The sequence below is a fragment of the Vulpes vulpes genome, chromosome 4, assembly GCF_048418805.1.
Source record: "Vulpes vulpes isolate BD-2025 chromosome 4, VulVul3, whole genome shotgun sequence".
NCBI lineage: Eukaryota > Metazoa > Chordata > Mammalia > Carnivora > Canidae > Vulpes > Vulpes vulpes.
Window position 1 is genome coordinate 118,637,581 of NC_132783.1, and position 14,820 is coordinate 118,652,400.

At 45.6% G+C, this 14,820-nt stretch overlaps 1 protein-coding gene across 12 annotated transcripts in view; it reads left to right on the forward strand.

The window, feature by feature from the left end:
• The window catches only part of SH3TC2 (SH3 domain and tetratricopeptide repeats 2), a 105,179-nt gene extending 90,558 nt beyond the window's left edge, over positions 1 to 14,621 (forward strand). For 7 of the 12 annotated variants that reach the window (XM_072756911.1, XM_072756903.1, XM_072756910.1 and 4 more), the window contains 5 exons: positions 4,575 to 4,725; positions 7,905 to 8,027; positions 9,205 to 9,355; positions 11,201 to 11,397; positions 13,685 to 14,621. In XM_072756911.1, coding sequence (XP_072613012.1) covers positions 4,575 to 4,725; positions 7,905 to 8,027; positions 9,205 to 9,355; positions 11,201 to 11,397; positions 13,685 to 13,876 — 814 coding nt within the window. In that variant the 3' untranslated portion in view covers positions 13,877 to 14,621. Of the gene's footprint in view, positions 1 to 4,574; positions 4,726 to 7,904; positions 8,028 to 9,204; positions 9,356 to 11,185; positions 11,398 to 13,684 lie in introns of all 12 variants that reach the window. The other 5 variants (XM_072756902.1, XM_072756900.1, XM_072756908.1 and 2 more) reach the window with 1 other exon arrangement.
• Positions 14,622 to 14,820: the final 199 nt, after the last annotated feature.

A 14,820-nucleotide genomic window follows, 5' to 3' on the forward strand; every position in this document is an offset into this window, starting at 1 on the left:
TACTCCCTGCTACTTTTCTATTCATGCCTCCTCTTTCAAAGATTTTTCTCTAGGGTTTAGAGGTGGAGGAGGTAGGGGAGGGCAAGCAAATAATGAAAGCTGTGATGGGTTTTTGCTTTGGAATACTTGGCTGTCCCATTGTCCAGTACCTTCAGTCTTGTTCTCTCTGCCTCCAGGGTGACAGCTATAGGATCTGGTGTTTTCAAAAGATATTTATTTATTTATTTATTTATTTATTTATTTATTTATTTATTTATTCATTCATTCATTCATTCATTCTTTGAGAGGGAGAGAGAGACCAAGTAGGCAAAGTGACAGGCAGAGGGAGAGGGAGAAGCAGGCTCTGAGCAGACAGCCTGATGCAGGGCTCGATCCTAGCACCCTGGGATCATGACCCGAGCCAAAGGCAGATACTTAACTGACTGAGCCACCCAGGTGTCCCCAGGATCTGGTATTTTCAATATCTCAATACGCAGGGTCCTTGGGGATCTTGTTTCCTGTCTTTGGGTGACACAATGCAAACTGTACCTTGCTCTAGGGCTGAACCAGGTGGGATCCATGGGAATTTCGAGGTTTTATTGAATCTATGCAACAAATTTTTACTGAGAGTTTTTACTATAGTCTAAAACCTAACAGAGAGATATAGTCCCTGAGCTCACAATGCTTATATCCTAGCTCAAGAAATTGACAATATTTATATACATATTCTCCAAAAGTATCACATAAATTGTGTTAAGTGCCACGAGGGATGTGCATATTACCTTTAGAAAGAAGCAATGCATTGGATGCAACAGGTCCTCACAAAATAACAATTGTTTGCATGTGAATATAATAGTAGCCTAGAAGTTATTACTCCTGGCTTTTATTCTCATTCTTAGGCTTCTTATTCCTGTGGAACAAAAAAAGAAATGCCTCAACATTTGGTTTTCAATGTAATTAATATGACCAATCTCTAACATTTCTGTAATCTCAAACAAGGAAAGAACTGCTTTCACTGACATGTCCTTTGATCACTAGGCTATAGGATATACTTCACCATCCCACTTCTGCAGATGAGAAAACTTTGTTCAAGGTTTGAAGTATCTTATGTTCTTCAAAACTTCTATGTTGTTAGATTGGTAAAAGAAGAAACCTTCCCATATGTTGACTTCTGAGCCTGATATTGAACTTGAGGTATTCAAGTTCAATTCAAGTGCTTGAGGGTGTGTGTGGGGTTCTGGAGTCAAATTCTCACGGTTAGACTCTGGTTTACATAGCATTTATTATCTGGTCCCTGTCACTCACCTTTTTCTGAGCCTTATTTTTCCCATTCATAAAATGGATATAATAATGTTATGCTCGCTTAGTGCCGTTGTGATGATTATTATGGGATGATGCATGCCAAGTGCTCAATAAATGCCAGGGAACAATTACTGTCATGTATTACAAGACAAAACAGCAGAGGGTTCAACATAAAGCTTTAGAAATGAATCATATAAACTTGAACAAGGTAAAAAAGTCCCTGTTGGGTTTCTTTATTTGCATAGTGGGCTACGATCCTTTTCATGACTTAGTGTTTCTGAAGTTTAAATGAGAGAAGATATACTGAGAATTCATATCCCAATACCTGGCATGGGTTCAGCACTTGGTAAGTAGTAGTTCTTATTATGGAAACAGGGAAGAACCAGTTAGTGGAGGCTGGGCCAGAGGTCAGACACTCATTCAGGCAGGGCAGGGATCTGGAAAGTCCCAGTAGGGGAGGGAAAGAGGAAATCTGGGAATGCAGGTGCATCAGAGTCCCTTGGTCCCAAGTTCATGGCTGGGAGCCAGGTAGGAAGGAAAAAATAAGGACTCAGCTATAGAGACTGAACCTCAGGGGCAGGAAAAGTGGGAACCAGAGGACTTGGGGTTGGAGAAGAGGAGAGGTACCCTGGCAAGGTCAGGAATAGGTGGCACAGAAGTGCATGACACTTGTGATGAAGACTGTCCCACCAGCCAGGCTCTTTATTTCTTTTTGATCTGGGAGCTAAAGCACAACTAGAACCTGCCTGCAGGTGTGGCTGAAAAAACTGGGGACACTGGACCATTGCAGGCCCAGCTGGTGACACAGCACTACACTGGCATGTGCAAATGTTGGGGTGGTAATGGCTGACATAATAAGACCGAGGAGGCTGGAAACCACCTCCCATGTTCAGACCTCAACGCATGTGTTTTTACTAGACATCACGGATCAGGTGTACATGTTGTACATGTCTCTGGAAAATCTTGCATGCACAAGGGGTCTTGATGGTGCTGTGTGAATAGCTAGGCTTCTGTAAGTCTTGCCTATCCCTATGGGGTGTTTCTTGGAGAGAAATACTGATCTCTCATCCACAGTCATAGTGAGCTCAGAGAGAAAAGGTCTAAGAAGCAAAGTTCCACTCTTCCTCTATAATTGACTTCTTCATAATAAACCTAAATCTTGTTCCCCAGGGGTCTGAAGAAAACAACCATAGCCTAAGGGTCTCCCAGGACAGCAAATGGTAATAAAGAAAAGCAGAGCAGGAAATAGGAGGATGAGATATATGAGTCCTGTCTTTATCAACTGTTCCAGTGGGAGTTGGGAGAGCAGGGCTTGGAAACTCTGCTTGAGGTCTGGGGGTTGGGGAGGAGTAGGGGAGGGAGCAGGCAGGAGAAGTCAGGCCTTCAACAGTAAAAGAGGCCTGCATTTATCCTAACTCAACCAGGGAGGCTGGCGACCAGCTCAGCCCTGCGTGCAGCTTCTCAGCTCACGGCATGGTCTCAGCAGCAAGTCTGATATTCTAATACTTGAGAGAAGGTGGCCTGTGCCCATCCTGGGTGTCATAGCAAGAGCTGGGCAGAGGGGAAAACCTGAGTTCTTTCTTCTCAAGACTTGCAAGGGCCACATGCCTGGCATTTCCTCTAGAAGACCAATAGCTGTCTCATTACCAAGATGAATCAGGGCCTCACTAGTCAAAGGTGATGTTTGTTTCCATCACTGTGTACCATAGGGTCTGAGGCTGAATTGCTCATAATGAGGTTCGATGAGGCCCTCCTAACTGTTCATACACTTGGTTGATGATGATAAGTGTTTCTCAAAGGATCTATATGGTTTGGAGCAATGGTTGGTTCTCAGACTTTGGTGTGCATAAACAATAACATGGGTGAATTAGAAATCCAGATTCAGGGCTTGAACCTGTAATTATTTGGACCTAGTGAGTCTGAGATAGCTCTAGGAGTCTGTGTTTTTAATAAACTCCCAGAAAATGCTGCTGCAGGAGCGCCACAAGTCTCAGAGGAATGTGGGCACTGTGGGATGTGTTCTAGGCTGAGACTCGGGAGAAGGGAGTTCTGGCCTCAGATCTTCCCCAGACGTGTTGTGAAACCTTGTGCAAATTACTTCCCACCCCTGCACCTGCACCTGTTTCCTCTATAACATAAGGGATTGGATCTGCAAGTCTCAACCCATGTTCACAGGGAAGTTGCTACTGAGCTTTGATAAAATGCTTCCAGGGTGTCCCAGGCTAGCACGGCATGTCAACATGTTGGGGCCACTTTGCCTGTGTATGGATTTTTTAAAAAAATATTTATTTATTTATTTATTTATTTATTTATTTATTTATTTATTTATATTTTATTTATTTATTCATGAGACACACACACACACACACATACAGGGGCAGAGACACAGGCAGATGGAGAAACAGGCTCCATTCAGGGAGCCTGATGTGGGACTTGATCCTGGATCACACCCTGGGCCGAAAGCAGATGCTCAACCGCTGAGCTACCCAGGGATCCCTGTGTACGGATGTTTTTTTTTTTTTTTTTTTCCTGTGTACGGATGTTTAAAAAGCTTCTGGGTGATTCTAGTTGCTGGAATGGAGAACTGCTAGATGGTGCCCAATGTTCCTTCTTGTTCTAGAATTCTGAATCTGTGCCACACTACATTACCTATGCCTCATTTCTTCATTAATCCCTGTCATGGGGGAAGAGTTTTCTACATAAGACAATTTTCCAGATAATTAGAGTCCTCCATTAAGCACCAACCTTTTAAAACTTTTGCCCTTCTTTGATTTTTCTTCTTAAACAAAACATCAACATCTTTTTGATGATTTTAGGTCACCACTATGATCATTGGTTTGTGCATTTATTCAATAACAATGCATTTGGGATATCCTGTGTGTTAGGTGCTCATGGGAAAAAAATGTCATAGTATAGCTAAAAGGTGGATGGGCCATGGGCGATAATAATAAAAGTGACAACTACTGTGAGCATTCATCACTGTTACTTTGTGGGCACTCCAACCTCATCTCTCATTTAATCCTTACAACAATCCTCTGAAGGCAGGTATAAAGATACTCCCATTTTACAGATGGGGAAACTAAGGCACAGAAAAGTTTTATATGTCAAGTTTGCACAGATGTTTGAAGCAGAGCCAGGATTCAAATCAGGCCCCAACCTCTCCGTGTGATCAGAATCAATGTTGCTCCCTCCCCGAACCTCAGTTTCCTCTAGTGCTGAGTGACTCCGAGGCCCCTGGGAGGGGTCCCTGGACTCACACCTAATGGGTCTGTGTCTGCCCCCACTCCTGCCAGGTCTCTCAAGAAGTCTCTCATCTGCATCAAGGAGAGCCTGCGTATCTTCATTGACCTTGGGGAGAAAGACAAGGCTGCTGAGGCCTGGCTCGGAGCTGGGCGACTCTACTACCTCATGCAGGAAGATGAACTGGTGGAGCTGTACCTGCAGGTAGGCCTCCTGCAGAGCTCATATTCCCACTTGGGCCTCTGGGGGAGACAGCTATATCCTCCAGAGTGACCATCTGTAGCTAGAGAGAGGTGGTGTCCATGCTGAGCCTTAGAGGGAGGGTTAACCTGGGATGTTTCCCAGGCACAAGATAGAATCCAGGGTGGTTGGCTGACCATCAGTCCCCAAGTCCCAGATACATGTGTGAGTTCTCAAAGAATGTAGTAGGAGACTTGCTCATTTGCCATGTCAAGTAGATACTTTTTTGCTAAGCTCAACACACACCTTGACTTTGGGGTTTTGCTGCAGTGTGAGACAAGGTTGATGTGTGCAGGGCATTAACATTATTGTCCTCTTCTAGTCTTTTTGTTTGTGTCCCTTTAATACCTGAGGTATGGTGAGTGTAGTGATGAAAGGCCTGGGCTTTGGAGAGAGACAGGCCTGGAATCCAATCACAGGGCCATCGATCACGGGCTGTGTGACCTTGGGCTTGCTACATCAGCTACTTCCAATACATCACAGGGCCTCAGTGTCTCATGGATAAACCCTATCTCTTAGAGTCAGGGTCAGGTGTGTCACTTGCATAGTAAATGCACATGCAAAGCAATCATCTCCTAAGTGCATGGGACTTAGTAAATTCTTAATGAATGGTATTTTATTATTATTAAAAATCTATTATTATTATTATTGTTATAAAAAAATCACTTGGATTTTTCTTTTTAATCATCATTTCTATTGTTTGCACAATGCTGACATTTTATATGATTTGTTCCTTTGAAAATACACGAATTATCTTTTCTTCCTTCCCATTTTTTATTTTCTCCCTTTTTATTCCCCTTATTACTTAAACTCACACAAACCCACTTCCACCAAGGCTTAATTCTGGCTGTGTGACATTGAGTGTGGGCTTACTATGCACAGGAGACTTTGCAAGCACATTGATTGCATAACTCCTAAAATTACACCCTCACTCCAAATGCAGAAGGAGTTTTACTCCAACTCCCATTTTATGGATGTGGCTTAATGAGCCTGAGTAACTGCCCCAGGTGATACAGCTAATAAGTAGTGAAAACTGCACACAGACAAGGTGACATAAAGCCTCCACTCCCAGCCTCTATACTATTCTACTGTGGGATGTTAGACCTGGAAGCGTTTTTTGGAAAGCAGATAATTAGGTCTCGCCTTTGGCTCTCCAGGAGGCGAGGCCCAGAGGGAGCCACTTGGGTTGTGCAGTGCTGGGCAGCAGAGCCTCCTGATGCCAGGATTCCATTTCCCTCTCTGCTTCTCTGTGCAGCTAGGCAGTAATAAGTACAGCGGGGTCTTGTCCCAGAGACTCACTGGCCAGGCCTGGTCCCAGGCCCATGCAGCCCCGGACTGCTAGGACTGCTACCTGCTGTTCCACAGGGTCAGTCTCAACCTCAGGCTCTTTGCAGTCCCATAGCTGTGCTGCAGATGCTGTGGGGGGTACATCCTCCCCTTTGGCTTCCTCCCTGCCTTCTGTTGAGATGCAATAGGAAAGCGCTTTCGAGAGATAAAGAGGTCCTGGGCGCTAGGAGAAGGGTACAGGGCTGGGAGACACTAACATTTTTTTGCTACTATTATGTAAGTGCAGAGTTTCCTCCTCCTTTCTGAGCCTCTGTTTTTCAGCCCTCTTCTGGAATCTCCTGGATTCTGTCTATGACAGAGCACTCCTGTGGTCTCCGGCTTGCTTCTCAGACAAGTCTTCTCTCCTTTGCTGACTTCTTTCTGTTAAAATGTAGATGTTCCCCCAAACAATCTCTCTCCCTCTTCCCCCTCCTGCTGTCTCTCCTTCCCCCACTGCCTCCCTTGGGAATCACACTCAACCCTATTGATTTATGCCCTTCTTTATTCAGATACCCTTCCCCCCACTTGCACATTTAACTCTGCTGGATATTGTCATGTGGATAATCTCAGATTCAATCTGTCCAAAAATCAATCTCACTCTTGCTTCCCTCACCCAACCATCTTTTCTTCTAGCGTGCTTTTTTCCAGTTGCCTCAGCTGAAAACTCTAGAGTCAGTGACTTCTTTATTCACTCACTCACTCACTCACTCACTCACTCACTCACACTACCAGTATTCTTTGAGCATCTACTCTGCCAAGCACTGTTCTTGACCCTGGGGCTGTGGCAGGGAAGAAGGGAGTCACATTTGCTCTCATGGCATTCAGTTAGCTGGGGAGAAAGACAGTGGACATAAGATGACACAAGGAATTAACTGGTGAGTTAAAATTGAGATGGGGTGCTGAGAGAGAAGCCCGGAGACTAGCTTCAAGGTGCATCCTGCATCCACACCCTCTTGTCCTAGATCTGCTAATGTTTTGGTTCGGGGCATTGAGGTTCTGGATTTGTGTGTAACCTCGAAGTCTGTCCCTTCCTCAGCTCTCATCCATCCTCCATGTGGCTGTCCAACTAATTGTCCCAAAGGGCAGATCTGCTCATCAAACACACCCTGCGTTTCTCCATCTGCAAATTGTAGGTGTTAGATGAGATCACTGTTTTCCAGACTGCAGCCATGTATGGATGAAGTTCATGGTTTTATCACCTTCATGTATTTTCTGTACCATTGTTTCCTTTGGCTCAACTTCAAATCAACTGAGCTTTCTACACTAAATAACACTATCTGAAATCACAGGTGTGGATGTATTACCAATCTTTTTCTTTAAAACACATGAAAATAAATACTTTTTTAAAAAAGATTTTACTTATTTATTCACAAGATACACACGCAGAGAAAGAGAAGAGAAAGAGACAGAGAGAGAGAGGCAGAGACACAGGCAGAGGGAGGAGCAGGCTCTATGCGGGGAGCCTGATGTGGGACTTGATCCTGGATCTCCAGGATCAGGCCCTGGGCTGAAGGCAGCACTAAACTGCTAAGCCACCGGGGCTGCCCAATACTTAACTTTCAAACATAAAATGTTCGTTTAGGTACTGTTAAAAGTCATCTCTAGGGTACCAAAGTAATCTCTCATACCACGATGGGGAAGTGCCAGACCAAGGAATTACAAAGGCTTCTTGTGGGCCCTATGAGCATGGAGGACAATTCAGTGTTCGGAGGATGTGAGCAGAGGCTTAAACCAGGTGGTCAGGATCTCGCTTCTACAGCTCATGTGGACATTTGGAAGTCCTCTCTACCTTTGACACCTGTCTCTGTCCCATCCAGGCAGCCATCCAGAAAGCCCTGAAGTCTGAGGAGCCGTCTCTGGCTCTCAAACTCTATGAAGAAGCAGGTGACGTGTTCTTCAATGGGACCCGCCACAGGCAACGTGCGGTGGAGTATTACCGAGTAAGTCCTGGGCTGCACAGTGCGTGAAGCCAGGCCTGGGCACAAGTGTGGGCAGGGACACATGGCCTGGGGTCCCTTTCCCTTCTCTCACTGGTATTCCTTTTTCTTTTCTTCCTCATCCAGTACCCACATGTTCTCCCTTTTTTTTAGCCAACAGATTCTCAAAGAAGGGGTTGGTCAACTGTCATTCCTAGGCTTGATAAATGATCCTTTCTGAGAAAACACATCAAAATAACTACATCTCTTGGGTGCATGGTATTTTACAGCTTCTTGCACACTTCTGTGTTTACCAGAATGTTCCGTCTACCACCTGTGGCATGGTGGTAGATGTTGGGTCCAAGGATGAACACTTTCGTTTTACTTGTTTTTGTTTTACTTTGTTTTTATTAAGTGTGCATTAAAATATATTTTAAAAATTAAAAATGTGTAACACCCAGCTCATCAAAACCGTGATTTCACAGATGTTATTGCAAAGATGAGGCAAAATAATAAGAGTTGATTTAAAAAATAATGGCAGTTAAATAATTGTGCAAATGTTAAGCAAGTATGTCAAAACTATAATTGATCATCACTGACTGAAGGATGGAAAGCTCATCATCTTGTTTGACCTTAGAATTTCATTTATTCATTCATTTGTTTGTTCAGCTCTTTGTTTAGTCATCAAACATTTATCAAACACACAGTATGTGCCAGGCACTGAGCATGTTCCTGCCTATTGAGCTACTCACTGTCATATGCACTTTATAGATGAGAAAATTAAGTCTAGAGAGATGAAGTGACCTACTTAAAATTCTATCATAATAAAAACAATAGAAGTGACTATTTATTGGGCACTCTCAGATACCATGAGCATACTCCACAGATTGTGCTGTGGGTGCTAATGGAGCATGTGGCTGGGAGGTGAAGAAGTTCCCATGTGGCTTCGAGAAACATCATCTTCCTTTTCCTGATCTCCATTTTTTTAGTCTTAGGAGGCCTGGTGATCTTTAATTCTCCTACTTCTAAAATCTGGGCAGAGCAACCCAAACAAGGACCAGGAGAATGAGCTGTGGCAAGCCATGCATGGAAACATGGCCACTTCCCCCAACCCCTACCGGCAGAATGTAAGCCCCCCTGGAGTATGGTCTGTACCAAAGATTCTTAGCTGGACTAAACTTCCATGTGCTTCTGTTCTCAGGCTGGGGCTGTTCCTCTAGCAAGAAGGATGAAAGCCATGAGAACAGAGCTGCGGGTTTTCAACAAGCTGACGGAGCTGCAGATCAGTCTGGAAGGCTATGAGAAGGCTTTGGAGTTTGCCACCCTGGCGGCCAGACTCAGCACAGTCATAGGTAGGTGGTCTTGGTGGTCTGCCATATTGAATAGGAGGGCCAACCACTTATCCAACTGTGGGGGAAAGCAAAGCAGTAACAGCAGAGGCTCTGGAATTGGACTGTGTGGGTTCAAATCTTGAGTCCAATTGTTCGAGGCGTCTTAACGATAAACAAGCTGCTTAATGTCTATAAGCCACAAGTGTGTCATTGGCAAATCAGGATTAAAAATAGCACCCACCTCATGTGGTGGTTATGAAGACCAGTGATGATCCACGTAAAACCCACAGCACAGTTCTGGGTACATAAGTCCTTGCTGAGTGCGACCTGTGCCACACTGATTATTATACCACCGTTGCTATTATTCCGCAGTGCAGGGTAGATAGTACTTTATCCTATGCACAGCCAGTGCCCCTGTTACCCAAGGTCTCTGCCCTAAATTTTTAATCGGTTGATTGTTAGTCCAAAGCACATTTTCCATGCAGAATTGCAAAGTAAATGAAGATCAGATTCTCATGAACTGAACTCACTGTGTAGCTGAAAAAGCTTGCAATTTCCAAAGAAGCTAGTGTGAAACAATGTGCACCATTAAAACAGGAAAAAAGCAGAATTAAAAAAAAAAAGATTTAAAAAAAAAAAAACACCCTCCTTGAATGCTGGTCTTAAGGAAAAGCAGGTTTGATTAGAGAATGCTTGATTCAATGTAGGGGCAAATGGAGTCTTCTGAGATGATTCCAGAAGGGGCTTCTGGGCATTCTCAAGGGCCGGAGATGTGGATGGCACTGGACTTTATTGTGTCTAATTGCACTTCAGAGTTCTCTCTCTCTTTTTCCTACCTTTTTCTTTACTGCAGAAAATCTTATCTGAGTGACAGTCTGCTATCTCAGGAAAGGCCATGGGAGCCCCAGGCAGCTCCCTTTCTGAGCACTCTTTATCCTTCCCTGGACAGAAGCTGAAAGGAGGCTATATCCACTCTTTTATGCACTTCCCCGAGACTGGATTTTTCCATATCAGAGAGTTTTCTCTCCCGTGGATTTTTTTCTTTCATTTCTGGCTTTTGTCTCTTTGAAGCTTAAAAGTGATGTTTTTTAGACTGCATCAAACAGCCACCTTGCAAATATTCCAAAAACACAATGGGAAGCCTTTGTTCTCTTTAAAGGGCCACTTTGTGTTAAAGGAGTTGGTTATTAAAACAACAGACCCACCAAAAACCAAAACAACAAATCATAGACCCATTAGAAACCAAGGTTCTAAAGCATGGGTTAAAAGTGAGAGGTAGGGGTCTTTGTAGTCATCTGAGACCTTGAGCTTGTGATGGAGCCAGAGGGTAACTGCTACTGGTGGCAGTCCCAGGGAGCCCTCTGAAGAGGGAGACTTTCATGTGGAGAAGACGTTTGTACTAAAGAGTTATTCATTACAAAGAATCTTTAGTTCCCCATCAAACTAGTCTTGTCACCATGTCTCATTACAGGGATATGGAAATAATTATTTCCCAGAATCTTGAGTTATAGAGACATCTATAATAAAGAGAAAGCTTTTTTTTTTTTCCCCCCGGAAATCATCCTATAAAATCTTGACCAGCACACATGCTCTAAGCAGTTACTCCCAGACCCTGCTGTTTTCTTTTGCGTCACTTACCACAGGTGTAATTTTGCCTTTGTGTGTGAGATTATTTAAGGAACACCTGTGTCCTATGAGATGATAAACCTCACCCAAGGGCAGAGACCTCCTCTGCTTTGTTCTGTATATCCCAAGCACAGTTCCTGATCCCTAGAAGACCTTCAAAAAACAGTGCAGAATGGGTGAGTGGTAGGGTGCAATGAAGTGTTGGCTGCAAGATCTGTCCCTCAGTCTTCCAATTCCTAGGAGATCAGAAGCAGGAGCTGGTGGCCTTTCACCGTCTGGCTACAGTGTACTATTCCCTGCGCATGTATGAGATGGCTGAGGACTGCTACCTGAAGACTCTGTCCCTCTGTCCACCGTGGCTACAGAGTCCCAAGGAGGCACTATACTACGCGAAGGTATATTATCGCCTGGGCCGACTCACCTTCTACCAGTTGAAGGTAAGAGCCAGGCTTATGAAGTTGTGCCAGGCTGCATTCCAACCCTATCCTCCCCTGACCCTCATCCTTTAGGGTGGAGTTGAGTGGGCCAAAATGAGGAGTCACATCTCATAGGGTGGGGAGTGACTCCTCCAGGGACACGATGGCTCTTTTCATGTAGCCCCATGGGAGGCCTCAAAGATGCTCCTGTCTACTGAGGAGAAGTATCATAGCTCTTTCTCCTTGCCCTGCTGTGTTTCCATAGCCACTTTATCTGTCAGGTCCTATGGGGACATTGCCCAGTGCCTATGAGTTCCTCAGGGGCCTATAGAAATATATGAGATGAGGGACGCCTGGGTGGCTCAATGGTTGAACATCTGCCTTTGGCTCAGGGTGTAATCCTGGGGTCCTGGGATCAAGGCCCGCATCAGGCTCCCTGCATTGAGCCTGCTTCTCTCTCTGCCTGTGTCTCTGCCTCTCTCTCATTCTGTGTCTCTCATGAATAAATAAAATCTTCAAAAGAGAGAAATATACAAGATCCAAAACAAAAGAACTGTAAACTCCAACATTAAAATCAAAATTAATACTTAACTGTGTATCTTCCAAATATTTTATTTTATTTTATTTTATTTTTTCCAAATATTTTAGATTAACTAGTCAGTCACAACATACTTCTTTTTTTTTTTTAAAGATTTTTTTTATTTATTCATGAGAAACACACACACAGAGAGAGAGAGAGAGAGAGAGAGAGAGAAAGAGAGGCAGAGATACAGGCCTAGAGAGAAGCAGGATTCATGCAGGGAGCCTGACGTGGGACTGGATCCCGGGTCCCCAGGATCAGGCCCTGGGCTGAAGGCGGCGCTGAACCACTGAGCCACTCAGCTGCCCCACAACATACTTCTTATAAAGTCGTATAAAACTCTAGGAGAAACCTGGGTACATGTTAACATGTTCGAGATAGTGAGGGTGGTATCTACAAATGCAGGCATGCCTATGTCCTAATGAAGCCATAGCCCTGACTCTCCTGTTTGCTTGGCAGGAATTGAACCCAGAGCTCTTATTTTCCCAACCACTTCTAGAGCTGTATTGGTGGTCCGAAAGTCTCTGTTATAATTCTGGCCCTTGAATTTTGTCCCTGGCACCGGCTTCCCTTTACCAGAGGTCCCTGTCTGCACCAGCGCAGCCCTAAATCTCTTAATATTCTTCTGAGTCACGCCTGTGTTTGGCCCCCAGGGGAACCTCAGGGCAACTCTGCTGTCCTTTTCTTATTTGACAGACGTGGTTTCTGGCCTGAATTAATTATTGACTTACGAGGGTTAATGGGAACCAGACATCCCTTTTTGAATCTCACCCAAAGAAGCATCTGTTCCTCATTCCCACCATGTGGGGAAGGATGACAGAGTAGTGAAGGACTCCTTGGCCATCTTGCCTCTGTCCCATAGCTCCCCAGAAGTGGTTTAGGGACAAAGTGCTTGTGATCAGATCCACCCAACCAAGGGAATCTAGGGATTGCAAGGAGGAAGACTTCAACTCAAATTAGCTTTAGCAAAAAGGGTGATTTATTGGCTCAAGTGACTGGGAAGTTCAAGTATAAATTTAGGAGTTTTAGGTAGTTCTGGATGCTGGTACTCAAATGTACACATTTCCTTGCCTTTTCCTGTTTCTCTTTGCTCTGTATGTTTCTATCTCTCTCTGTCTGTTAATGTCCTGTGTGTTCAGCTATTGGCAGGCTCAAGCCCACAGCTGAAAGGGTGAGGGAACATTTACTCTGTTAGATCACCCTGAGAGGTTCCAGGGAGTGACTGAGCCCAGTCAGCTGGAGTCATTTATGAATCCCTGAGGCACCAGGCCTGGGACGATGGTGCCTCATGATTGGCTGCTCCTGGTTGAGGTGCCACCCCTGTGCCTGAGGTGTAGGGCCAGTGGAGAGAGCAGCTGGTCCACAGCAGGGCAGGGAAGGAGCACCTCCAGAAACTGGGAGAAATGGGGGATCCCTGGGTGGCTTAGCGGTTTAGCACTGCCTTCAGCCCAGGGGGTGATCCTGGAGACCAGGGATCAAGTCCCATGTCAGGCTCCCTGCATGGGGTCTGCTTCTCCTTCTGCCTCTACCTATCTCTCTCTCTCTCTCTCTCTCTGTCTCGAATAAATAAATAAAACCTTAAAAAAAAGGAGAAACTAGGAGAAGGGGATGGGAAAGTGCATGGGACAGACAAAAGCTCGAGTTCTGAGTTCTGGCACTGCCTCTTGGCTTCTCCTGGAAATATTTGCTTATTGCTCTCTCTTCTCTGCCCCCCTGCAATGGGGTTAGGATGCCCATGATGCCACTGAGTACTTCTGGCTGGCCCTGGCGGCAGCGGTCCTGCTGGATGACAAGGAGCTGCAGGACACCATTAGGAGCAGGCTGGACAACATCTCTCGGAGCTCCCTGTGGCACAGCAGCCCCTTCGGGCGCTCCTCGGAGAGGGCGCGGTGGCTGAGCGGTGGGGGGCTGGCCCTCTGAGGGGAGCTGTGCCACATCTGACCAGTGGCCTTGGCTGGTAACCAGAGCTGCCTCCCTGCCCTGGGCTCCTACACAGGAGGGTCCATGTCATCCCCTGGCCCAGGTCCTGATCTTACAATGGGATGAGCACAGCCCAGAGGGAGAGGGGCTCATTCCAGGTCGGCCCCACAAGGAGGGGATGACAGGGCAGGGATTGGAAGTCCTGGCTCTGTGACCAGAGCCTTCCCAGTAGACTGTGGCCCATGCACCCGTACATCCTCTGAAATGCGCTTTCTCAACGTGCAGTTCTCCTAAAGAAATTGAGAGACCTTGCCCCTAAGGGGGAGCTTCTCTCCTGCCCACAGTGAGGAAACCCGGCACTGCCCTGGAGAGAAGGCAAGCCCTTAGGCCTTTGCTCCCCTCGCTGACTTTTCTCAGGGAAAGCCCCCTCCCCTTGGCGTCAGAGGAACTGGTAGTTTCTGTCTTCCCTTTCCTCAGCCAAAGGAGGTGCCACTCCTCCTGCTCTTGGGGATCGGTAGGTGGGAATTCACCATGCTCTTAGCTCAAAAGATGGCCTCAGAATGGCACAGGGCCTGGGGTCTGATGCCGATTCATCTCCATCCTGCCTGAGGCTCTGCTCCTGCCTTAACCTCCCGGAAACTCCAGGAGGCTCCCCGAGGGCCAAGGCTGAAACACTGAACACTAAGAAAACTATGACATAAATTATATGTAAATAGTGTATATGATTAAATACTGCTCATCTACATTTATGCACATGTGTCCTTTCTAATAGGGAGAGATGAGATGGGAGGCTTGAGGGATGGGTTAAATACCAAGGGATTTCAGGGAAGCTCCTCGACAAAGCATCTCTATTAGTCATCTGTTACTGCATAACACGTGGGGTGCCTTGAAACACCCATCACCCCACAGTCTGTGCAGGAAGACAGGAACTCAAGTGTGGTTTA